Here is a 25,508-nt window from a genome sequence, read left to right on the forward strand (position 1 = left end):
CAACACGTAGGTCTGCTAATTGGTTGAATCTTTATTTTCTTTATCAGTCCAAACACACAATTTGCCCTTGCGTTTTCCTTTCTGTATTGTTTGTGAAGGCAGACAAATGTACCATTTTTTTTTTTTTTTTTTAGGAGAGGTGAAGATAAGAAGGTAGGCTTTCTGGGTGACCGCCATTTGAGTGTTCACGTGTGTGTGTGTGTGTATCTTTGCATGTGCGTGCAGGCATTTGATCTTCGATTAGATGTCCGCTTAACATGTCAGAGCCCGACTCCCTCTGCAACACCGGAGAGGGTCCTGGGTGCCTCCCAGCGAAAAGGTCACTCTCCGTAGGTCAAAGGTGAACCCGCACACGAGCACATTTCTTAAAGAGCCGTCCTTCATCTTCCCTTTGCATCTCTCCTGTCCAGTTTCACTGCCCTCCTCCTCCATCACTCTCTCTCTCCCTCCATCTTTTTTGTCTCTTTGCTCTATTTGAAATTGATTGTCTCCTACCATCACAAAGACACTTGGTTCTGATTGATTGATTGGCTGCGGGAGAGGGAGAGAACATTGACACGGGGGCTTCCACAGCTCTGAAGGGAAAACAAATGACGCCATTTTGATGCACTGGAAGAAAGCGCCTTTCAGCAGCAAGCCCGGCGCTCTGTTTGTTTGCACTCGGGCCAGCTCTTAAGGCTGACAAACACCCCCGGCCCATCGAATCGAACAGGAGATTAAATACAGGCGAGCTGAAATACAGCAAACAAATTCAAACCACTAAGCCGCTCTCGTACTTGCATGGTTTAAAAATAAATGAATAAATAACCTTTAGACATACATGTGGAGAATATTTCCACGCTAAGGGAAGTAACAAGAGACAAAAAGATCAGGGGAAGACAATGGACTGACGCTGGTGTACATACAAATACACATAATTTCTACAAATACATAAACACCACATAAAAAGACATTTATCTTAAAGGAATGTACTTAGAAACCAAACTTTTTTCTCTCTCTCTTTCTCTCTCCCAACACCGCTGCCTGTCGAGATACATTTAATCCTGCAGTTTTAAATACATTTATATAGTATCCATGCATAAAGAATTGCTCACCCCACCCCTTTTCACTCGGGTGCTTTGTTTGGTTCTTTTTTTTTTTTAAATATGGGAATCATTTCAACACACATACGTAGATGACAATCTTCAAACAAAATGAGCCAAACTGAACTGTGTGTTGTTTGTTAATCACTTTCTCATTTTATCTGGTATTTTATGATCAATATACTTTATTTTAAATATTTGTTTTTCTCAAATAGCACAGCGTGCAAACCTATATAAACAATAAATTAACTCGAGATGTCCAAGCATCAAATGCCTAACACTTTACTCACGCCTAAGTAACGCAAATGATCATTTGTAGCGTCACCGTCATTGCCCAACATAAAAATGCAATCGGGTTTTGAGGTATATCAAGATGTCTACACATGCCTGGACCAGTGAAAACATATTTGGATGGGCGGGGGCCCAAAGGAAAGGAAAGGTTAATTGATCCTTTTTGGATCTGTAATTAATAAGCTACATTTCTGATAGCAGGAACTCATGGAAATTGTAAACAGACACAGTTATCACTTCTACACTCAGATTACAAATTACACAAAAATATATCTGGTAGTAGTGTGTGTGAGTAATGGGAGTGAGATTATTTAAACTTGAGTATAAGTGAAAGATATGCAGACTATGAAGAATTGACGTGGCTCTGTGGTGTCTTTGCTATCGTTGACTCCTCCTTCATCCATTCTGTGAGGTAGCTCCACACGCAACCATTCGGAATATCTCAACTGTATTATGTCTTAAAAAAAAAAAGTCCCAAAATAACTTCTCTAACTGGGACTGTGTTCAAGTGCCGTACATAACAAGCCGAGCCCAATGAATGACGAAGAGATTGCCATCTGATAATGATTCACCTCTGCTGCATTCTTTTTCTTCTTGTCTCTTCGCTAGTATGATTATCTCCCGCTAGAAGATGCTACACAGCTCGTGGCTTTGCCCATGTACGTGGATAAGAAACACACACGCACACACACATACAAATAGAGGTGCTACTCATGGTAAGCCCTCCGCAAACAAATAAATAAATAGATCAGCAGAGGAATGCAGTGACAGTCCAATTCAAAGGAGTCCAGAGATCAAGGAAGAGGTCCTTCACATCCACAAAGTCCATCTACATTGTATTCACAAAAATTGCACAGTCACTTGAGGTATCCCTTCCTTGTCTGTGCATAGGATCAGTCTATGACATGTTGATTCTTTTTTTTTTTTTTTTTTTTTAAGAGGGGGAGGTTAGTTTTTTTTTTTTTTAACAAGGTGCTTTTTTTTTTTTAATACATTATCAGCACAACATAGCACAATAGTCATGAAAGAGGAAACTATGTGTCTATGGTACTAGATTTACCCGCATCAATAGTAGGGAGGGAAAAGATAAAGAAAGACAACCACAGGGACTGTAGCAAATAGATGGACTAGATAAGACACAATTAAATGAAAGGTTATTTACATTTATATACTGTGTAGATCACATGGAGAGTTTTTTTTCTGAGGTATGGATTAGGCGACATGCCCATTAGTGCTTGCAGTGGGATGGTTGTGACGACACGGGCCAGACACGTGGCAAAGAGCGAGCTGCATCTGTTTGTTGATTATCATAAAGAGGCAAATATCATTGGCACTCAGGATCCTATATTGTGACATTTGACCTCCGTCTTTGGCCACTAAAACAGAGCAGAGCTCGCACCCCGCGCAAGTGACCACCGCCCGTGCGGGAGTTTCTTTTTGATTGTTCTCCTTACGTAACCTGAAAATAACCTCTTAGGTGGCTAAGAACCGTAGAGCCTAAGACCCGAGGAGATGAACATTCAAATGTGTAGCAAAGGGGAATTAGCGTATTTCCTCAAATGGTGTCTTTTACGCTAACATGCAAAGACGTGAATTGCCATCGTTAGTTAAACGTCTCCTTTTTTGCCCTTGGAAAAACAAAATGGCTGTCATGGCTAATCTTAACTATGACTCAGATCAATGAGTGAGCTAAATTGTGGCAAAGACTGCTAATGCTAGGTATAGGAAAGACAAACATAACGAGTATAACTAATAATCTTAAAATGGCGGACCGTCCAAAATCATTAGGTCAGCAAAACGAGAACAATTTGGTGACCCAGTCGAGAACAAAGATGGAAACCGTATATAATGTCACAGATTATTTGCCTTAAGTGCTTCAAAAAATTCACCGAGGTATGTTAAACATGTTAATACACTTTTGAAGACAACATCTTGAAATTAAGTGGGGCACAGGCAGTCAAATAATTGATATTAATAAATGTGATATATTTTTATATATGAGCGTAGAAGCTTTATGGGTTTTTTATTCATGATAAAAGATTTTTTTTAATTCATTATAAAAGAAAAAAGAAAATAAGTTTTTCCACTTCCACAATTTGAGGAAATACGCTAATTTGCTTCCGTGTTTTTATTTCGGTTAGCGACCCTCAGGCATAATGCAAACGCACTCAAGATCCATCTTTGGTTTGTGTTTGCTGTGTTTTGGTGCAACATAGAAGCTCTGACCGACCGACCGCACAGGAGACCTGCATGCGAGAAGATGTGGTTGAAATGGACAGCAGGTGGCAGTGTTATTCCGGGCCGACTGTCGCAAAAGGGCATTGAAATGTTGCACGCGTGACACACTCATGCAATGTCGCAGATGATTGTGGAGGCATGTGGTTAGGAGGTCAAAGGACCACTTGACAGCCACACGCTGTCCTTTGTGTGTTAGAGAAATGACTTGCAGGGGGGATTGCGGCCCAGCAGGCACATCTGCTGTCTGATTGTGAGAAACATCTTTTGAGGAACATCACCAAACCCTAAAGCAAATATAAACTCTTCCTTCTCAAGGCGTTGGCTTGATGTCATCCTCTCGTTTTTAGTGTCAGCCGCGTGCTTAAAGAGACTGTATCTTTGGTATATAAGAGTTCACCCCTGATAGTAACATTCAGAATAACAGAAGCGATCTGATTCATCTGCTCGTGTCGAGAGCAGATGGATGAGATCGAAAGAAAACAACTACACACCCTGTAGCTCACTGCTTTCATTTCAACACACCCGTTCCGTCCTCCAAGTGTGTGTTCAAGCTCCCTCCATCAGGCCTTGGAGAAAGTGCTGACCGAGGAGGTGCCAGGGTGGATGGGCGAGGAGTTGGCATTGCCATGTCTGTGAGCAGCGTGTACGTGGCCGTGCGCCCCGTGCCCGTGCTCCTCGGCGTCCCAGCGATCCGGACAGCGGCGGCGCGAGTTCATGAAGAAATTGGAGACGGTGGAAAGCTCCAGGCCCAGCTGCTGGGAGATGGTGAGCTGCATCTCCTTGGAGGGACGGCGGTTCTCTCGGAAGATGGCTACCAAGGTACGACGCTGGAGGTCTGTGAAGACCAGTCGCTGCTTCTTTGGCACCTGGTTGCGCTCTCGTCCTCGGTCTTCTTCCTTGCGTTTACATGCTGGAGACATAAGGGGGCGGGGCAAATTGGAGGATAAGAAATGAGCGGAAAAGTGTGTTTTAGTTTCTTTCAAATTTCCAACTTTTTAAAATATAAGGACCACAATTCGAGGACGCTCGTCTTAGATGACAGCAAAACATCACTCATCATGTATGCTGCTATAAATTTAGATGTCTCAAATAATGTGACTTTTGTTCATCTATCAGGGATATTTTACAGGCCGACTATATATCCATGTGTTGCCATTCATACAACGCAATATAATTGATATACTTCTTGTAGCATTTTTATTCATTAGTGTGTCGTGAGATTTTTCATAATGGCTTGAAAAACACTTTATTGTAATATTTTACGTTTTTTTTAATTGTGTGATATTAAAAAAAATGCTCTTGCATTTGCATTACTCCTTAGAACGACGTGTCCAAAAGTTCAAAATGTTCTTTCTATTTGTGACACAGTTGGGTTATTCAATGTGAATATAAGACTATCACTGAATTGTGAGCTTTCCTCCAATGGGTTGGACTTGTGCGCTCAGGCTTCTTTCCCTTTTGCTCTCCCGAACTATCTTGGGGGAGGAGGTTGGTGGGTCACGCGTGGATAAATCGCCTTGATTGCGGCTATTTGTGCGGTTCGTTGGAATTGGAGGCGCTCGGTGTGAAATGCTGACAAAGACGCGGGCCTCCTCCGTGCATGCGTAGATGCGCCGTCGGTGCATGGGGCTCGTTTCTGGCTGTGAAAGCTGGAGGGAGTCTGTTCTGTTCTGCTGCCCTAAAAAGCTGCAATGATCGATTTTCCGCGGTTTTCTCCCGAACACGTGGTCCAGTAATCAGGGCTCCCTTCCCCACCCGATCGATCGCCATCGATCCGCGAGACCGAGGTGTGCGCGCGTGTGCGTGGGGCGGGTGCGAGTGGGTGGCTGTATGTGCGCGTGGTATACAACTCGGGAGCGCGCTTCGTGACAGATGAGGAGACATTGTTTATCAGTGGATGAACAAAGAGGATGTACGCAAAACAATGTCGCTTCAAAAAATGTCGAGTGTGAATATATGTTTGTATTTTTGGGTGTGTACGCAGGGAAAATGCAAGGGGGGGAGAAAAGAGCGAAAGGAGGAGCTGGAAGAAGAAAGGCAATAAGGCTGGCCGCAGAGTGGAGGTGGTGCATGCACATGATTGATGACTTTACAGCAGGTTTAGACAACAACAGTAAACAGATTTGACTGTGAGGAGAGATCAATATGAACGTGCACATGTGTATGCATGACTGAGTGAGCATGCGTGTTTTGTTTTTTTTCCCCGTGGTTTCTTACTGCAAGCAAAGCATCATCTCAAACTACTTGTACGTACACATCTCTGTCTGGCTTGCCCCTTGTTGCCCCCCCTCAATTGTTTTAATTTGCGCTCAGATTGATAGCCCCCCATATTGATTGATCCGAACCATTTCATGGAACGTTTATTCAATTGGTTCAGGTTCAGCCATGCCAGAATCTCCTCGAGGCTCTCTAAGTGCTATCTCAAACTAAACTCAATACGGCCTAATGTAATGACTGAAGGCTAGTGCTAATATAGTGATAATTTAATATGTAATGCTTGTTTTCCAACAAGTTGGGCTTCCGGCCATTTCGCAATGCCAACACAACTCTGCTTTCCAACTGTTCAAGTGCATCTGTCTAGCTTAGAGCAGGGGTCTCCATCTACCCAGTATCGGATCATTTGGCAAAGATTTTTTTTTAATGATTATTTTATTTGTAAACAGTGGGTGTGAAAAGTAGACCCTGTTCAATTTTGTGATCTAAAAAAATAACACCAAGGAATCATTTCTTTTCTTCTGTAAGTCTGGAAAAGTTCTTCAAGTTTCTTTTGTCTGTTTCCATTTCCAGATGGGACCACCTCTGATTCTGCATAATGGTGAGTTGTATTTTAAAGAGTATTTTTAATCATAATAACAGAAGCTAAGTTAGCATTCTTTATTGTTGTGTGCATTAGGTTGGGGACCACAGGTTCAGAGTCGAAGCCTCCTTTGCATAAGGTCCCAGTGCGCTCAATACATATTTCAGATAATCAATAGGTCCATTTCAAATGGCGCCCCTGAACGGTCCTCTCTACAGCCGTGAATAGGACCACAGGGAAGTAAAAGAGGGAGCATCTCATTAAGCTGCCCTCTCTGGAGACAAGAAGCAAAAGCGTGGAGCTATCTTTAGGTGCCTCATTATCAAATGGGCCTTTCTGAAGGGACAAGCGCCCATGCACTCACTCCACCGTCTCGAGTGGCTTTCGCCTCTTTTTCATATGTCAACAACGGCCACTTTATCTCCGCCGCTGGTTTAAACCAAAAGATGAAGTAATTGTCTCCTCTTCTGTGCTTCATTATTTAAGAGTTCCCTGACAGGGCAGGAGGATGAAGATGGTGATGGGAATATGTGGTGGAGTCGGGTATCAGATGTTGCGTTCCTTTGACGTCACTTGTTTAGCGGAGGAAGTAGTGGACACTATTAGGTACACCCGTGCCAGGAGAAATGATCCACTTAAATGATGTGAGAATTATTTAGTTATTGAGCTGTCGTTCCCTTTAAGTAAATCTGTAAGATTATCTTTATATTTTGGTATGTACTTTTTGTGCCATTTGTTTGTTAGTGCGCAGTGGGTGGTGGGGGGGGGGGGGTAAATTGAATAATAATCAGGCAGGCTTGAGACCCAAATGGGAAATATGCATTTTATATATTTTTATAATTAAATATTACAGGAGCCAAGGTTATTAAACTTTTCATAATATGAAGTGAATTTCACTTTTAAAAAAACACTTGTGGTAACATCAAATAATAGACAATACCGTTTTTTCCCAATAATAAGAAGAACGTCATGATAACAAAAAAAAATCCATAAATAAGTGTATCTGTGTGTGCGTGCGTGTGTGTGAAATGGGGGGGGGGGGGGGTATATGAGGGGGTGGAGGGGGGGGCAGACGGTGAACTAACCGCACCGTGCTGCTGCTAGTCGACCCCTGGACGGAGGGATGAGATCGGGCTTTGTGTGCGGCGAGACGGGCCCTCTCCCGCCCTGGACGGACTACTGTAAGGCGAGAAACAGTTTTGTGTCAATCACTGTGTGTCACACCGCTCAAGATGTACGCTTATTGATAGTATTGATCAGATTATAGGCCCTGCCCGCCAGTAGTGCTGCACCCACCCCCGCGCACGCAAACACACAGCGGCCCCGCCTGCACGCACGCACGGCGCAAAACGCCGGCCGGCCGGCAATTGATCACGAGTGGATTATTTGAAACATTTCCTTTAGTTGTCAATTGAAAGTGCGCGTTGTCTTGTCGAGGCAAGCGATGGGAAGCTTTTGAATGGCTTGTAAACGGTCGTCTTATTGGCTTTTGTTTTTTATGCCTTCTCCGTTTTCCTTGGCGTTTAGGAATACGAATTAAGATGAAACGCCTATACTTTCGTCCTGAAGAGTACTTTTTGTCGTCTTTTTATTCTTTTGGTATTTAAAGACATCAATAATTAAAAAAAAAAAAACGTAACCTGGCTAAAAAACGAATTTATAAAAGCCCCATCGACCGAAAAGAAAACTCCGTGACATTTTCTATTTCTTAAAGTCTAACTTATATAATTACATAAATGAGCTTCAGTTAATTTAACCTGGTGTTCCCTGTTCCACAGAATAAATTATGATTACATAATACAATTAAAAGGGTTTAACAGAAATAACAGCTAAATTACTCTCCAATTTTAACCACATCAACTGATATGAATCAGTTTGAAGAGACATACCCTTCAATTTAACTTTTTACAACTAGACTTGGCTGTTATTTTGGAGCTTGCTGTCATAGATTAAAATTTTGAAATTCAAACTAAATCAAAATGACAAGTCTAAACCGAACAGGACTTATACAAGCAAGTAAAATGAAGCACTGTGCAGCCATTTGCTGCATAAATTTCCACCCCCTGGCCACATTAAATCTTGCACACAAATCAAATTTATGTCATAATTATGAGATTGATCTCACTGTGGCCTCCTAGCCAAGTCAGAAGGGAATTAAATAATTATTTGCACTGTATGTCGTGAATGATAATTGCAAATATTTGATTGGAGGGCTTGGGGTTTGCTATAAAACTTTTCAAATGTCTTTCTTGCACTCTCACCGTTTGATCATTTTCCACACTTGTGTTTTAGGAGGGAAATAAGGGTGCAGGGCAAAGGAATGATGTGCTGGTCCAGAGCCAGTCGTGAAATGAGGAGGAAACAAGGGAAGGAAGGAAGGAGAGCACCGAAGAGAGCAGAAGAGAGGAAATCAATAGCGATTCAGAGCGAGTCAGATAAGCCTGAACAATGTATAGTGGAGACACACTCTATAACCCAGTCACACACACACACGCATGCACATACATGTGAACACACACAGATGTATGACAAAAGCCGTGAAGCAAGCCTTAAAATCAAATGACATCACAACCTTGGATTTGCTGACACGAGCAGAATTAAGCATCTAAACTGAACGGATGCTCTCTGTAAGTTCGTTTGTGATCAAATATCAACGGCGGGACACTCGTTTGTCACAATTTGGCCACCCGATTGCATTGTGTAGCATTTTGCCGATGTAAATGTACACCGTGTTTGTCAGGATGTTCCGGGGTGTTCTCCCCAAACCACTTACATGCCCTTTTTCGTGTGTGAGATGGAGTGTTAAACCACACATTTGACTTTGCTTACCTAGAAGATGCTGTTACAAGCAGCTTACGCCACCACTTTCTGCCTTGCCTTTCTTCCCCCGGCCCTCCGTCTCCCTCATGCTTATCAATTATTAAGGTCGCTATTGATCCTTTCACTAGCCTGCCTCTATCAGGCTGTTCACACAAAACGCAGACCTGCCTGGCTGCCTTCACTCAATCAATGGCATCGCACAGCCTTATACAGCTCTTATATTCCATGTCATTCCCCTCACCTAAACTGGGCCCACTCAAGTTTCACCCAACTCGGATCCCGATGTGTGACATCCACTGACGGATCTCCGAGAGTCGAGTCAGCGATTGAGCTTGAGGCTTTGTTTGCCTTTGCTCAGCTTTCACACTCGGCATCCTCCGATCCATTACGTGTTGACGTTCTTCGAGCGAAACCAACTGGCTGCCTTTTACTAAGGTGAGCCGGCAGCGATGTGTTTTCATGACGTTACTGTCATGCTGCAGAGCGTGGAGGAGAAATATATAGAAAAGGGGGAGGGGAGATTAGGAAACAGCACTATTGATCGCCAATGTGCAAAGCCAGGCAAACACAAAAAGGACGGAGTTACACTACTAATGACACTCACAACCTCGTCTGATAATCCCTATCTATTTATCATCTAGTATATTAATCTATCATCTATCGATCATCTATCCATTATCTATCTATCTGTCATCTGTCTATTATCTATCTATCTATCATCTTATCTATCATTTATCATCTATCTGTCTATCCTCTATCTAGCTATCATCTGGCTAGCTGTCATGTAGCTTGCTAGCTATCATCTAGCTAGCCATCCATGCTAAGTGTGATGTATAATTTATCCACATCGCCCTTTTGTATTAATGTCAGCAAAAGAATGCGTGTGAAGTTTAACACCTGACATGGCAATGATATTGTTCTATGTCAAATTCATACCATTTCAGCAATTTGCTGTGTTCTGTGTAAAAGGCAGAAAAATGACAGGTCTTCTTCCCTATTTTGCAGGATACGTAGTGTAAAAGAAGCTTCTGTTTGTCATAGATAGCCAATATTTAGTGAGTTAAGACCAACACCACCAACAAAAATGTCACCAATAGTATGAACACTAAAATAAAGATCTTGTCTCAATTTAGGTGAACACAAAGTTGATTAACTCGAGAGAGAACATGATTTATTTTTGTTTGTGTCATACCTGTCACGCTACATCGCTGTCATAGCTAGACAAACAAAGATTTATTTATTGTAATTGAAATTAACCATTAAATCATTTCCCATTTCCCCCTTTTAGGAATCCATAACTACACCAGTCAGCCAAAACATTATGTCGACTTGACCAAAAATAGCGATATCCAGAGTTATGAAATATTCTAAACGGAGCATTGCGCAATATATTTAGGTCCTGTCACTGAAGCTAAATAAACATGCATGTCAATTGTAAGGTGTATCATCCTGAGAATTGTCTATTATTATTTTTTTACAAACAACTATATTGACTAATCCAATTATTTGAAATGCTCTTTAAAACATGTCATCTTAAATATTTCATCTAATGTCAAGCACACTCGTGGTGACCACTTTTCACGCCCTACCTGTGTTGTGTTCTAATTTTAGAGCTCTTCCAACAGTCTGCCTAATGAAAAGTCACACGGAGCGTGTGGTTATTGCGTCTTTCAGCTCCCGATACGAGTATTGATCTGTGTGCCACATTTAAAAGGGAGAGTGGGAACTGGCGTATTGATCAGGCAGCCTGGGGTCACCCCAGCTTTCTCCCGCTCAAAGTTGGCCCACGAGCCTAACATCTTGTTTGCAGTCTGGAAATTGTATTTTTATTTATTGCGCATTTACTGTGCTTTGGGGCTGAAAACTGAAAGACAGGTGCAGTTTGTAAAACTAAAGGACACTCTTTCTTAAGATATATGGGTCAGTGATTCCAAACAGTTAGAAATTGTCCAATTTCACTTTAATTGAAATATATATTATTTTAGTAAAAATAATACCGCTTTATTCAATTATCTTCATATGCACGTATAATGACAGGCAGAAATTAAACGCAATTAGCACAAGGTACACAAAATGAATATGTGTTTCTGCTTTTTGTGACTTTTTTTGCGCGCTGTGAAATTTTCAAGAATGTAAAATATACGTGTTTAAAAGCTTAGAGGATGGGAAACCCCGCTCAAGCTGGATTAGTGCTGAAGACTGCTTTGTTTCACTGCAATAACTGTCCATGGTGCTGAAATGCGAGACGCGTGCAAGTTGATTGGGTGCTTTTACAAGTTCCGATCAATTCTGTGATGTAATAGTGATAAAATGACACTTTCTTACCGGCGAGTCTCAGAGCAGACATCCGCTGGAACTCCGGCTCTTGCAGCCACTTCCACATCCTCCTAAACGTCTCCCGGCCGGACTTTAGCTTACTCCAGGGTTTGGGGTTCCGCAGCAGGTCCGAGAGCGTCCCCTGGGACCGGCTGAGGATCCTCTGGGCGAATATGGCCTGCGGGATGGAGTATCGCTTCAATTCCGCCGTTATTCTCTGAGCCACTTCTTTTGTGTTGATTTCCTCCGCCTGGATCCCCGAGCCCGCGACCCCCTGCCCGCTGCCGTGGCCGTGCCTCTCGCGGTCCGCCAACATCACCGCGCCGCCGGGTTGCGAGTGAAGGTGGCTGTGCGGGTGGTGGTGCATGCCGTTTAAGTTGGAGATCATGCTGTGGCCGTGGCCTCCTAAACTCCTCGCCAGGTGCTCTTGCTCGCTCCGGGACAGCATGGAGGCGTGCGACTCGAAACCCGACACGGGGGAAAGCATCTTCGCTTCGGCGGGCAAGTGCGCGCTCGGGCCGTAGGACGAGAGCGACTGCTGGGGGTTGTGCAAGGAGCCCAGGCCGCTGGGCAGCGGGGACAGCGAGCCGTGCCCCATGCCAGACATCTCTTTGGGGTAGTGATTGTACAGATTGCCCATGGGGGCGAGCCCACGGTGGTCGTCTCGCATGAGTGTGAAGCTGCCGCTGACATTCCCGGAGGAGAGTCGTTGATGGGCCGCGGCGTGGTGATGCGAGTGCGGATGGTGAAACTTCTCCGACACGGTGGAGATGGGAGGTAGATGCTGCAGCGGCGCCAGTGTCGTGTACGTGTTGCTCAAACTCATGCCGTTCTCGCACATGCTGATGGACGGATGCAGGTGCGGATCGGCCCGGTAGTCCCCGCCGGAGCTTTCCAGGATGGAAGTCATGCCGGAGACCATCGCCGTGCGAGCGCCGGGGGCGTGCGACACCAGATTCCGTGAAGCCGAGCTGGGGGAAGGCGACGGCCGCGAGCTCATTAGGTTCCCCACCTGGGAGTGCGAGGAGATGCTGTGAAGGTTCTCCATGGTGAGCTCCATCTGTTCCCCCTACCCCACCTTCACCCGTGTCTCTCCCTCTTCACTAAGCCTCCTCGCCGTCCTCGAGTACTAAAATTACCAAAACATGTGAACGCCGATCCATTGATTAGAAACGTTCGATCGGTCCAATCCGGCGTGGACAACTTGTGTTGTTCCCACGCGCGCAGGTGTGGCGCGTCCTCGCAGAGTCGTGGAGCTTTAAGCGCGCAGTGTGGCTGGACGCCGTTATATCTCATCTCTGATCCAACAGCGCTCCCATCCGCGTGCCTGAGAGGCGTTGACGCGCATCTGCGGGCGCGCGCGCAGATTTAGCCCCCACCACCTCGCTTGAAACTGCGTGCAAATTCGCCACGATGGATTTGTAACACTTAAGAGGTGTTGTGATCATTTAGTGCAAGGGTGGAAAACATTTGATCCCGCAAAAAATATATTTCTAAAAGTCAAACTGCAGATGACTTGCTATAACAAGTTTCTATAGAAATAGAAATTCCACTTAAAATCAAAATTATAATAATAATATATATATTTAGAAATACGAAAAACAGCATATACTAGGAATCAGACCCTCTGAGGCGGCACGTGATATTTCTCGCATGTATTTCTTTCGAATCTTTGCAGGGGCAAACAAACCTGCACAACAAACAAATAAAAAAATCCGTTTACTATCTGTTTCCACACACATAGATAAACTTTGTTTTTGTTTTCCCACTGTAGTTTTGCATTTATACGCTTAGTGATAAAGCTGATCGAAATATTGACTGACAGAGATTAATGACAAAGCGAGGGTAGAAGGGGGGCTACGGAGGGCCATGTGTCGGGTTACAGAGGTCGCAAAGTTAGGATCGAGCAAGAACGCTGCACATCACTATAGAGAGAGTTACATTTATAAAAAAGAAACTTTAATTATTTTCACATGTTTGACACAGACACCAAATGACAGGCAACTAGTTATGGATTGGAAATCTACTGATGTTTTCCCCCAAAAGTAAAAAAAAAAAAAGTCTTTTGAAATGTAAAAATCTAATAATGACCATCACTATATATAAAATTCAACTTCCTTTAATCTTAATGTCCATTTATGGTATAGCAGGTTTGTATTGCTGGCATTCATGCAATTAGTATACTTAATGCAGATGCGTATTTATTTATTTTTTTTCATCCAACGAACAATTTGGAAAATGTACCTGTAATAATTACTTTTTTTATAAATCTTCAATAATTAGTGTGACAGTGTGGCAACGATCAGAGAACCAAATAGCAGGTAGGCGTGTGTGCGCGCGCGTGTGTGTGTATCACTGGAATTATTTCAACACAGGCCGACAAATGTATATAGTTTTTAGATTAAACAATAAACATTACTGACAAATTTAGGTAAACAAAATAGCCTACTGTATACGTATAGGATAACCTAAACAAATATTTGTTTTTAAGTTAAAATGTATCAAACTTAAAAAGTCAATATCTCCGAAATTATAAAAAATAATTAATAAATCCACACCAATTTTAGAACCAAGCTTTAAAAAAAAAAAAAAACACGTAAAATAAATCGTGTGATGGAGGCCTCACATTGTATAATTTTAGCGAATTAAAAAATAATGAAAGGTTGACAAACATGAGCACAAAAAGGCCCCCGTTATTCTCGGATATGTGATAAAGCTCCGTGGTTAAGCTGTTTGTTCCCCAGTTGTGCAATTGATTGCAAAGTTCGATGTATCGATCATCGATCACTTCAGTCGCACTCAACGTGCTTCCCTAAATACAGAAACGTTTGTGGGAGATCGTTTTGTTGGGCTGCTTCATTCTTTTGACCTGTGCCTCGCCAATGAGTGACACTAGAAACACGACGGATAAAATAAACGTCACGCGGCGTGTTTTAACGAAGGAAAAAAATACTTTTTTTTTTTTCCAACAAGGCTAATCGCTCGTCGTGGCCTGTTTGTCTTCTTTACGTCGAAGCGACTATGATGGCAAAGACGACACCTAACAGGTAATTTTTCGTCTTTTTTTTTCTTTTAACCTAAAATAATTTTCTTATTTTTGAAAACGTATTTTTACTCTTCTCCCTTAATTATATCCTGAAATTATATGGTCCTCTAAGAGGCCATTATATATGGAGTGTTATGTTGGAACAAACTTATTGAATTTAGATACACATGTATAAAGTGTTAAATGGTGCAGAGAACAGTATCGGGCAGCAAGAACAGCTTATTTTATGTGCAAGTATAGCAAATAAAAAATGCTGTAATGCTATAACTTCCAGAGTTTATCTCATTAAGATTAAATCTCACTCTCAAAAATCACAGAGAAAATAATAATATTAATTCTTAAGGATTAAAGCGTTGAAAAAGATAAATAATCAATACATCTGAAAATAAAAGAAATTATAAATGATGCAAAATTATAAATAGTCCATTTAACTGAACATAATGTATTTCTAAACTTGTATATAAAACTGGATATTGAGCAATTTTGTGTTTTAAAGAGTCTAAATTACATTCATGTATTTTCTCAAACTCACTGCACAATATTATAATTATTGTGAAATGAATTGTGTCTATTTCAAATTGAATTGTGCCAAGCCATACATCAATATACAGGGTAGACGCCACACTCAAAAGTGTGTGTTATGATTTTGAGGGTCCAAAAAAATCCATCATATCAAGAAAAAAAAAATATTCACAAACATTCAGAGGTCAAAGTTACGTCTCGGCTTTTGGGGGTGCATGTTACTCAAATTGTACCCAAATGATATTTAGAATAAAATAAAGATAGTTGCATGTTCAATTTGTATATGCCATTTGCACCTTAAAGCAATATATATATATTTTTTTTTTTTACATATGAACACCATTAAGGCCATTTTAATACTACATGGGGAAACAAAAATTCCCATGACAGCTAGGATGACGCAGTCCCTAAATATTATTACCTTCAGATGCATTGATTGACAGATCATTGAATTAATCTTTCCCCCAAAAGACTCTAATTTCAAGGGCCTTTGGTTGTTCAGCATTTCAAGACAAAATGATGACATTTTCATTAATCACGTCTATTCATCAATTGAATATGCACAGAAATAAAACTACTTGTGTGTCCATATCCTCTCAGGCATGGTTGCTAAGTAACAGATGAAAAGACATACTGAGACCGAATGGCCAATCAATTGTAGTGTGTGTTTAAGTATAGCAAAGCAATATTGCCTCTCCACTTAACAAACTGTTAAGTTCATTCTTAAACGACATTGTTTTTCAAAAACGACTTTATTTTGTGTGCCTTGATCAACATAAGCAATTTTAACGGGTATTTCCATTCAAGCAAAACCGTGCAATATGGTCTTGAAGCATTTCATATCTAAAGGTCATAGGTTGCTTTGATTCTCCTCTAGGGATTATGGGTATTTCATTTCGGCACTGGGAGCAGGAAAAGCTTTAGGAGGGAAAACTCTTATCTTGCCTATACAGAGGCAAAGTAACAGATTATGAGATGTAGGTTGCGACAAAGCCAGAAGGGACGCATTGGACATCATTGCTCCAAAATCCAACAACAACCACGAGAGCTTCAAAACAGGCTCTCGAACAATTCGGAAACCAAGAATTAGCAGAGGACTTGAAAAAGGGTGAATTATTTCTATCTCGTCGTAAACTTCACAGTAGCACATAGTAGTGTGAATACTTTTGCAGTTACTGCATCATGATTTGACTTCTTCCTGTTGTGCACGACTTAGCCACCAGGGGGAGTATAATGCAATCATGCAGACACAAACCAAGAAGAGTTTTAAAACTACTTCCAGTCACTGAGGACTGCAATAATATTAGTCCATTTTCACAGAGGATAAAGAATATATGCCAGTGGAATGTGAATTTAATGGACATTTGTTTAACATCACAAAATAATGTCCAGTGCTCTCAAAACGTCTCCTCTTATGGTAGTTCAAATCCTGCTAGTTCCAGGATTGGCCGTTCTTGTTTACAGAAACGACTACATTTCTTTCCAGATTGTCAAGCCCAAAAATGTATTTCATAACAATGTATAACATGCATTACGAGAATGATTGCTTTGAAATTGCAAAAAAATCAGTTGGCGTCGTATGCACAAAACTCTTCCCCAACGTTTATTTCCATCTCAAAGCATCATCAGCGCTTCGTGCTGTACTCCCATGAACATGATCTAGATGGATGGCTGGGAAAATGTGAGAAATATGCCACTTTCATACACCCCATTGATTTTAGCCTTGGACAAAGACAGACAGAGAAAGATGAAGACAGAGAGCAAGAAGAGGTGGACGGAGAGAAATGAGAAATAGATGAAGAGCGCTTGCCAACTTTACATATTCTCATTTCATCCGACGCATTAGACTCTGTTTGCCAACTATTGATGACGCTAAGGAGACAAAGGCGTGTACATTTAACATTGGGTTAGTTTAAAAGTTCTCCGTGTTCAAACGTGAGTTCTATTTGTGAGCAACAGGGACGGAGAGAGAGCCGGGCTGGTGTTAAGGTGATTAGTCTGGTGGGTTGGCGATAGAGAGAGTTGATCAATAAGCCATCGATCTCCCATTGCAAGTGTCAGGGGGGTAGTGGGAACTAGAGGGGGGGTGCGAGCACGGATAGGGAGGGAGTCGGGCCTGGCTTGACTTTTAAAAATCCTTTACTCTGCCGATGACAAATAACCCATTAGATCGCAGGAGAGCTGGAAAATCTGGAGAGCCTACACAGAGCTGTATTCACTGATGCAATTTATAAATGTTCCAAATTTTCCTCAGTTTTAACAAAGTTTTTAAAGTGCACGCTAGACCCCCCCCACCCCCCCATCTGACATTGGCCTCAAAAATCTTTGTACTGTGGAGAAACGATTGAGTCCAATGCAGCGTAGTTACCTAGCAGACCATTACTTCCAAGAATTCCTGTAGGCTGAAATATTCACTGAAGCAAGTCTCACTCGATAGTCAAGCCTGAGGACTTTCAAAATGTTTAGCAATAAGTCTTTTGACAAAAGGTGAACATTTTGCACACAAGCAAAGCGCAATATACACCTCTGTGGAAAAAGTGGGATGCCAATATTAGAAAACACACCACCTAACAAAAAAATGAAATAAATAATAATTGGCAAATCATCATAATCAATTAATTCATCATTTTAATATACAATATATACATATTAGTGGTTCACAGTTTTTGTACCAAGTACCAAATACTTGGCTGTTCAAGTACCAACAACTTGAGCAACATTAAGTGTTCATCAAAAATGAGAAAAAATGATTTCAATATATTGAAGTGATTGTAACATTGTGCAGTTTTACTATTTTGATTACGCAATCATTCGATTAAAATATACTGCCCATAAATGTGAAATAAAATGTGTACTTAAGTAAAAGTTTAATAGCTAAAAGTTCTTGAAGATTTTTATTTTTTTTTGTCCTGCACAATATTTTATGTATCGTTATTTGAATATGTAGATGCTATTTTGATTTGACGAGCAAATGAAGCTAGCTGTCGAATGATGCCGCCGGACGCTGTTAGTCACTCCCTTGTGTAATCCACGTGAGGTCAGTGAGGGGAGGGGTGAGAGGTGAAAGGTCACATGACCTCGGGAAAACTATCACAAGAGCCCAAAGGGAGGGCGTCCAAATAATAGAAGAGGGAATCGTTATTGAGCAACTCATCAGTTTTTTATTGCCGCCTATAAACGCAGGAAGTCGTTTCGGCTACATCAGGTACGATTCACGGGCCACATTTGCGACATCTTTATTCCTTTCTGTAGTGGGAAATAATTTATAAATGCTATTTATCTATTATTTATAAATGATTTCCATGTAGCTGTCAGAAATGAAGACAGCTGTGTGGAATGAGTGGAAAGATGGCCTCTTTGTTTGCGCTTCCAGCCTTCAGCCTCCTCCATTTCTCCTCCTCCTGCCTCTCTCCTTCCCATGTCCTTGTCTCCATGTATGTGCCACGATCCATCCCCTCACCCCACTCCACCATGCCTCCCTTTACCTGCAGAGAACCCCCCGCCCCAACCTATTGTCTTCTCCGCCACGTAGTCCCTCAAATTAATGTAGCGATATTGACAAGTGACTAGCCTAGGAGGCATTGATCATCAGGAGGGAGAGAGCGAGCAAGAGCGCTCGGGGTGAGCCCCAAGTGCTCCTCGCAGGTGGAACGCTTTCCACGCTGTTAGCCTTTCAGTTAAACGACTGTAATCATCCGGAGAAGGGCGACACTCCATCAGTTGATTTAGCGCTTTTAGATTCTCCTCCGTGATTTGGAGAACGGTGACGATGAAAGCAAAACAGTGGGGGAAATGCCAAATGCACACCTTAGGCATAGATTGCGTTCTCGAGTATCGCACGGGGCGGCCTTTGTGCTCCACTCCATCCAGTGTAAACAGGTTAAGGTGCTGCTAACAATGTGCAAAGGGGCCAGTTGGTCAATATGCCAATTACATAGACGAGGGTATGGAAAGGGCAAATGATAGCCAATCAGTGAAGTGCTTTTACTGTCCTCTCGCAAAAGCTGAACCCGTGACCCTGTTGACTGACCCTTTGGGCCAAAGGTCACTGAGGCAAGGGTCAGAGGACATTGCCACGTTCTGGCTGAGAGCGTTACCGTGGTTACGGATTGTGCACAAAAAAAAGTCAAGGTTTAGGGATCATTAGAAGAAAGGTCACTGATGCTGCACTGACCAATGATGCTACATGACCCATTGCAAATCTTTCCCCAAATATTTGGAATTGGAACTGATTGATCATTTCCAACCTTTTCTTGATTTGTCTCCAAATTGATTACCAGGCAATTTGAAATTATTAGTTGAGATCAAGTTTTTAGAAATATCTGGGAGGAATTTAATACTATTTTCCACATAACATTTTCACACCAGCGAGTGAAGTATACATTTGCACTATAAAACAGTCAAACTAAAGTAAATATATTACTTTTTCAACGCAATTATACCAGTTAACCATTATGGTATTAGCTTTAATAGCACCACCCTGTGGTCATTGATTGCACAATATGTGTCGAAGTGACTTATTTCTAGTTGTGTTTTTCAAATATATTGTTTTTATTGTGATCCCTGCGGCATCATCAATAAGTCCATATGTAAATCACTAATTAATTATTTTCATTTATTTGACGACATTGATCATATTAATGATTCTATGTCTAAAAAACTTTCAATACCATTTGTAAGCTTTTTTATTTTATTTTACTTCCATTTTCACACCATGCCTATCTTTGCAGGCTTCTCATTTAAAAGTGAACTCCTAAGTTTTGCTGTAGGGGCGGGGGGGAGCTCTGGAACAAACAAAAAGTAACAATTGTCATTTGACCTTTTCAGAGCTCTGCTGACAATTTCGCTTGTATGTTTCTCCAAGTCACTCTGACAGCAAAGTCCACGGTAGCTTCCATCAATATTTAACTTTGGAACTTTTTCACGTCTCTCTATCTCCCGAATCTCTAAATTAGTGATTATTTACTTAAAAGATAAAGTGATGCACGTGAGTTGACGCCTCTTTCAGGAGATCGCAGACATCTTTTTGATTGCAGTGTGCCACGCAAAAATGTCGTGTGAGGATTATCAACACTTGGACAGGGTCGTGGCTATTCTGGGAGAATACGGCCGCTTTCAAATTCTTATTATGGTTTTGCTAAGTTTAACGGTAATACCGTGCGGCTACATGGGAGTACTGCCCATCTTCATTGCGGACACGCCGGCTTATCAATGCAGGAATTGGTTGGAGTCCATGCCTTGCGACGGGAATTCTTCCAGCTGTTATCCGTACAAAGTGGATGCGAACTGGAGCGAGGCGGTCGAACCGTGCAACGGCACAGATCGATGCGTGGATGGATGGATCTTCAGTAATGAGAGCTATACTATAGTTTCGGAGGTAAACACGCAATGCATAATACAACATGATAATATATTGCTCACCCTGCACGCTGAATTAAAGAATTGGCTCGTAGTGAATTTTAAAAAAAGTGTCAAAAGTTTTCTAGAGTTGTACACACGCTCTTTTCTTAGTGAAACACTCGACACATTTTTACTTTTTTTTTTTTTATCAACGATGCGATCAAATCTTTTTAGGTGAAATTAGTTTTTATTTAGCATACGAGGTTTTCATAATATTTTTTTTTTCTTTCAGAAACTTCAGCTATAGATTACAATACCTGGTCAAATTTGTATTCCTCAAACATCAAACTAAAAAAAAAAACGCATGTGCTTGGGGACGGGTAATTCACTTTTTTTTAAAACCAGCATTTAAATATGTTAAATTGCGTCTTTGCACTATACTAAATAAACTTGTTTTGACAGAGGCTAAATAAACCTGTTTTGACTGAGGCTAAATATTTGACTTTGTACAACCTCTTGTTGTTTTTGGGGCTGGATTTGCTCATCTGATGTTGGCAAACTGAGCTCTAATTGACACTAAACTGTCAAGGCACTCAGATGTCATGCAATATGCATCTATTAATAAAAAAACAGCTATGTAATATACTGTAGCAAAAGTGAGTCTTTGGGATTTTGGGGTGTGGCAGACCTGTGTATTTTATCTTTTTTTTCGTCATTCTATCTTTCTCAGAAATCTCTCGGTCATCTCTCAGAATCTACATGCAGTTTCTGAAGGAATCACAATTTACGATTGTTGTGATGAGCTTTCTAAACACCTTTCTTGATGATTTACAGTGGGATCTGGTTTGCGAAAATGCATGGAAGGTGCCCATCTCTACTTCGATGTACTTTATGGGAGTCCTGTTGGGATCCCTCATCTTTGGTCAACTCTCAGACCGGCAAGTTTTATATGTTTTTTGCATCATTCTAGAAAATCATTTCACTTCAGGTAACTTCTTAATTAGAACATTGTGTGGATTTATGTTTGATTTATTTTGCATTTAACATTATGCTGACTTAGAACATATATGATTTACCAAAGCGTGGAAGTTTCACTTTTTTTTCCTATTAGTTAAACATTCAGAGTCAACATGACACTTTCATATTTGTGTATCGTTAGTCTTTGTTGACATTATGTACAGGTATGGCAGAAAGCCTGCGCTTTTTCTCACCATTTTGCTGCATTCGGTCACCGCACTGATCCAGGCCGCCTCCGTCAACTGGGTCATGTTCTGTGTTCTTAACTGCATGAGAGGACTGGGACAGGTGGCCTGCTTTACTGCATCATGTATTATCGGTAAGAGGACAAATGTAAAAATGACTTGACTGAAATTTTTAGACTTCATTTGCACAAGCATTTTATTTACGTGTGCCTTCATTGGAAAAAAAAAATGCCATTTAATAGATTAGGATGGACTGAAAAGGGCAATTAATTAAATTTTGTCTCTAAGGGGTGTTACGTTCTGTTTAGTTGTGAAAATGTCAAAAAGTGTCTGGAATTCAAATTCCATCTTTCTATCTTGTTCAGGGTCGGAAATGATGGGTAAATCTGCCAGATTGAGTTTTAATCTGCTGGGCCAGTGTGTGGCGACTAGCATCGGTCTTGCCCTGCTGGCAATGCTTGCCTACTTCATACGAGGTTGGAGGATGCTGCTTGTTGCTACCGCTATCCCAAGCTTCTTCTTCCTTCCTTTTTGGTGGTACGTACCTAAAATGCGATTCTGGTTTACAAACACGATATTAATAATAATGTTGATGATCATATTTTTAAAGTGTCATACAGCAGTGGAGTTTTATTTGTTCCGTGACCATGGCATGCTTTCCTATTAAAATAAATATAAAATCAGTTCGATGATCTCAGGGTGATTCCCGAGTCTCCTCGCTGGCTTTTGTCGAGAGGACGTGTGAAGGAGGCTGAAAAGGTTTTGCACCGAGCTGCCAAGATGAACCGAATCCACCCGTCTGTCATCATGTTCAAGGTTGATAATGACCCGCCATTATTGGTGTGTATGGTTTTCATTCTGTGAGAAATGGGCACCTAATATTTGCATCCTACCTAAATAACTGTTTTTGTGTCTTCCAGCAACACTCGAGTAAAGACAAACAAACGTTTGCATTTATGGATCTAATACGCACCACTAACTTGAGGAACATTACATGTCTTGGTTGCATCACATGGTAATGTAAAACTCTTATTTTTGAAGTTTGCTGAAACTATTTCCAACCATTCACATTGTTATCAAATCAATATGGTCTTGCCTGTGTCTTTGTGCAGGTTGGTAAGCTCGATGGTGTTTTACGGACTCGCTCTCAGTATGGGTAACCTGAAAGGGAATATTTACCTCAATAACTTCATTTCAGCAGCCACTGAGGCAGCGGCATACATTTTCACGTGGTTCTTGATCAGCCGAGTGTCACGGCCCACACTTATTTTTGTCTCACTGATGTTCACAGGAATAACACTCCTTGTGGTGAGGCTTGTCCCGGAGGGTGTGTATCTAATCATAATAAAGTTGAACACGTTAATATCGTTTGTAAAGCTGGGCGTGGTTGTCATTTTTTTATTTCCCTTTTTTCCAGACATGCATGCCATAATCCAAGTGTTGGTTTTCTCGGGAAGGTTTGGTTCTTCTATGGCTTTCGGTTCTGAATATTTGTTTTTCTCTGAGCTGTACCCCACGGTGGTCAGGAACACAGGTCTGGGTGTTGTGGCCACAGCTGGACGCATAGGCACCATTATCTCTCCTTATGTCATCTACATAGGCAAGTGTGGATAGCTTTGCTGCAGAAAATACTGATTCAATCAATAATTGAAAAATATCATTTTGTTTTTGTTTTGCAGGAGGTCACAATAGGATTCTCCCTTTTATTATTTTTGGTTCTTCAAGCGTCATTGCAGCTCTTTTGAGTTTGTTGCTGCCAGACACGAGGAATAGCAAATTGCCTGACCTGATCAATGAAGCTAAACCCAGTCGATGGTATGTTGCTGCTTTTCTCAGATATGTTTTTCATATGTAAATCATGATTAACACAAACACATCCTTCAGCAATGTAGAAGACAGTAGGATAATTTTATGCAGAAAAGACAGTGAAACTGGTTTGTGGTCTTGGTTTCAGAGTGTTGATCAAATATTTTGTCTTTTATTCCCTATCCATAGCTGCTTCCCTTGCATGCAAGCAAGCGACAGCGAAGACTAATGCAATGGCGCCCTCTGCTGACAAATAAATACACATTTGCAAACAAAGGGATATCTAATCTTGTAAATATAAAAAACGTTTTGTTCCAAAGTTGAGTTCACACTCCATTGTTTAATAGTATCGAAGTCATTGTTTTTGTGAGGTTGTTTATTTTGCATGAATTTTGGTGCTCCTGGAATCCCCAAACTTGTGTTTTAATATTGTGGCGTAAATATGCATTAACGAGTTGTAGCCTGCAAGTGGCAGTATTTAGCCAAAACTAGCCATCACTTCCTGTATGACAGGACTCACTTGCCAGTTTATTAAGTCAAAACCTTAAAAAGGTAACAGCGTTCATTTCTGATAGCGGCTTGGATGAAGTACTGCATCCACAAGTGAAAATACAATAAAGGCATTTACTGTTTTCATGGGGGCGTGTCACTTTTTTTGAGACTCGGGACAAGTACAAGAACCACCGTGCAGTGAGGTGAGCAGTGCATGAGTCAAGACCCCCGGAAATTCAGTGTGGCTAATAACAGGGAAGTGAATATCCCATTTTGAAAAATGTTCATGTGCTGTAATGTATTGTAATTCCTTTGTGCTTCTACTCAAGACATTTTTCACACAGGAAAAGATCAAATGGGCCTTGAGCCACCACAAAGACACAGTGTTGCAGTGGATGTGCTCTGGTTATCTGAGCAATGTTGACGCAAAGGGAGGGAGGTTGACTACTGCAGCAGAAAAACAGCTAAGTCTGCAGTCATTAATATGCAAATATGCAAATGAGAATGTAATTAAGATCGGGCGTTTGTCAGTTGCTTTTGATTGCTAATGAATTCCGGGAGGGGGCAGGGGGGGATGATGAGTTTAAAAAAAAAAAAAGACCAAAAAGAACAAGGGGATGTGGTGCCCCTTTTTCCTGTCATCACAACAGAACTGAACAAACACACAAAGACTTGCTAAATGATTCCTAAAATGTGTTGCCAAAATGTATACAAGGTTGTTATGTTTGTGCCAAGATAATTAAGCGTGTACACACTGACCAAAAAAAAAAAAGGCCAGAGGCACCATAGGAAGGTGGAGCTGCTCATTAGGAGCAATGTAGCTTGAGCCCTGTGGCGAGGGATGCTCAGGTATCTCGGCAGGAGCTTTGTGTATCTCACACGCGCTTCTTTTCCATGCTGTTTGCACAAATGCGGGGTCTTGAGTTAACCCATGAGCACATACATACGCACTACTGCATGCTATTGCTGATGCAATCGTCCCTTGACATTTGTACAGCTTTTGCGGAATCACACGACATGAAATAAAACATTGCGCAGAAGAGAGGAGGCTGGCGTTGTGTCTTCCTGAAAGCAGATGGATAAAAACAGGTACATTTAGATTTTTATTTAAAAAAAATACATTAAATTACACAAACACAATATTAATCATAATACAGTGGTTAGACTCGAGGGTCCGCATTGAATATATTTTAAAGAAAACTTTTTAGTTGACCTGCCCTTCGAGTACAGAGAAGGTTTACTTACGTATTTTAGATAATTTCCAGCTGATCTTAATTTGTGGTGTGTGTGTCTGTGTGAAGACCGTGCCTTTTTTTTTTTTTTTTTACAGGAAACAGGAAACCAGAAGTCATAACAGGATGCCCTATAAGTTTTCATACTGTACCTGATGCGTGGGTGGCTGCACGGGGTAACCCATTTACAAACTTAAGGTGCTTGTGTAAGACGAGGCCATGAATGCGTGGGAGGGGTGTTAGGAAAATGGAGTTCCTCTCTAAATATAGATTTTTATTTTTCCAATATTGCTGTGCATGCGTGTGTGTATCTGAGTGTCTCCC

General features: G+C 41.4%; 2 protein-coding genes across 3 annotated transcripts; one reads left to right on the forward strand and one right to left on the reverse strand.

Moving 5' to 3' along the window:
- Positions 1–13: 13 nt before the first annotated feature.
- Positions 14–12,604, reverse strand: onecut3b (one cut homeobox 3b). The gene is made up of 2 exons (XM_049746274.2): positions 11,554–12,604; positions 14–4,521 (listed from the first exon to the last, which is right to left on the reverse strand). Exons 1-2 carry the CDS (start codon positions 12,602–12,604, stop codon positions 4,172–4,174), a joined length of 1,401 nt encoding a protein of 466 aa, XP_049602231.1. The 3' UTR covers positions 14–4,171.
- Positions 12,605–14,350: 1,746 nt separating this feature from the next.
- Positions 14,351–25,470, forward strand: LOC125984443 (solute carrier family 22 member 21-like). Of its 2 annotated transcripts, XM_049746299.2 has the most exons (12): positions 14,351–14,591; positions 20,330–20,489; positions 21,287–21,390; positions 21,634–21,788; positions 22,020–22,191; positions 22,353–22,494; positions 22,575–22,669; positions 22,767–22,981; positions 23,072–23,254; positions 23,334–23,469; positions 23,650–25,041; positions 25,283–25,470. In XM_049746299.2, exons 1-11 carry the CDS (start codon positions 14,566–14,568, stop codon positions 23,687–23,689), a joined length of 1,428 nt encoding a protein of 475 aa, XP_049602256.1. In that variant the 5' UTR covers positions 14,351–14,565; the 3' UTR covers positions 23,690–25,041; positions 25,283–25,470. The 2 variants fall into 2 exon arrangements, with proteins under 2 accessions (XP_049602256.1, XP_049602255.1); XM_049746298.1 differs by lacking the exon at positions 14,351–14,591 and having other exon boundaries at positions 19,936–20,489.
- Positions 25,471–25,508: the final 38 nt, after the last annotated feature.

This window comes from Syngnathus scovelli, chromosome 17 (genome assembly GCF_024217435.2).
Source record: "Syngnathus scovelli strain Florida chromosome 17, RoL_Ssco_1.2, whole genome shotgun sequence".
Lineage (NCBI taxonomy): Eukaryota > Metazoa > Chordata > Actinopteri > Syngnathiformes > Syngnathidae > Syngnathus > Syngnathus scovelli.

Excerpts from the sequence above, each read along its gene's own strand:
- onecut3b (XM_049746274.2), bottom strand. The coding sequence starts at position 12,604 with ATGGAGCTCACCATGGAGAACCTTCACAGCATCTCCTCGCACTCCCAG. Across the intron at positions 4,522-11,553 it reads GTCTGCTCTGAGACTCGCCG|CATGTAAACGCAAGGAAGAA; the intron begins GTAAGAAAGTGT and ends TTATGTCTCCAG.
- LOC125984443 (XM_049746298.1), top strand. The coding sequence starts at position 20,163 with ATGTCGTGTGAGGATTATCAACACTTGGACAGGGTCGTGGCTATTCTG. Across the intron at positions 21,789-22,019 it reads TACTGCATCATGTATTATCG|GGTCGGAAATGATGGGTAAA; the intron begins GTAAGAGGACAA and ends TATCTTGTTCAG. Across the intron at positions 23,255-23,333 it reads TCCTTATGTCATCTACATAG|GAGGTCACAATAGGATTCTC; the intron begins GCAAGTGTGGAT and ends TTTGTTTTGCAG.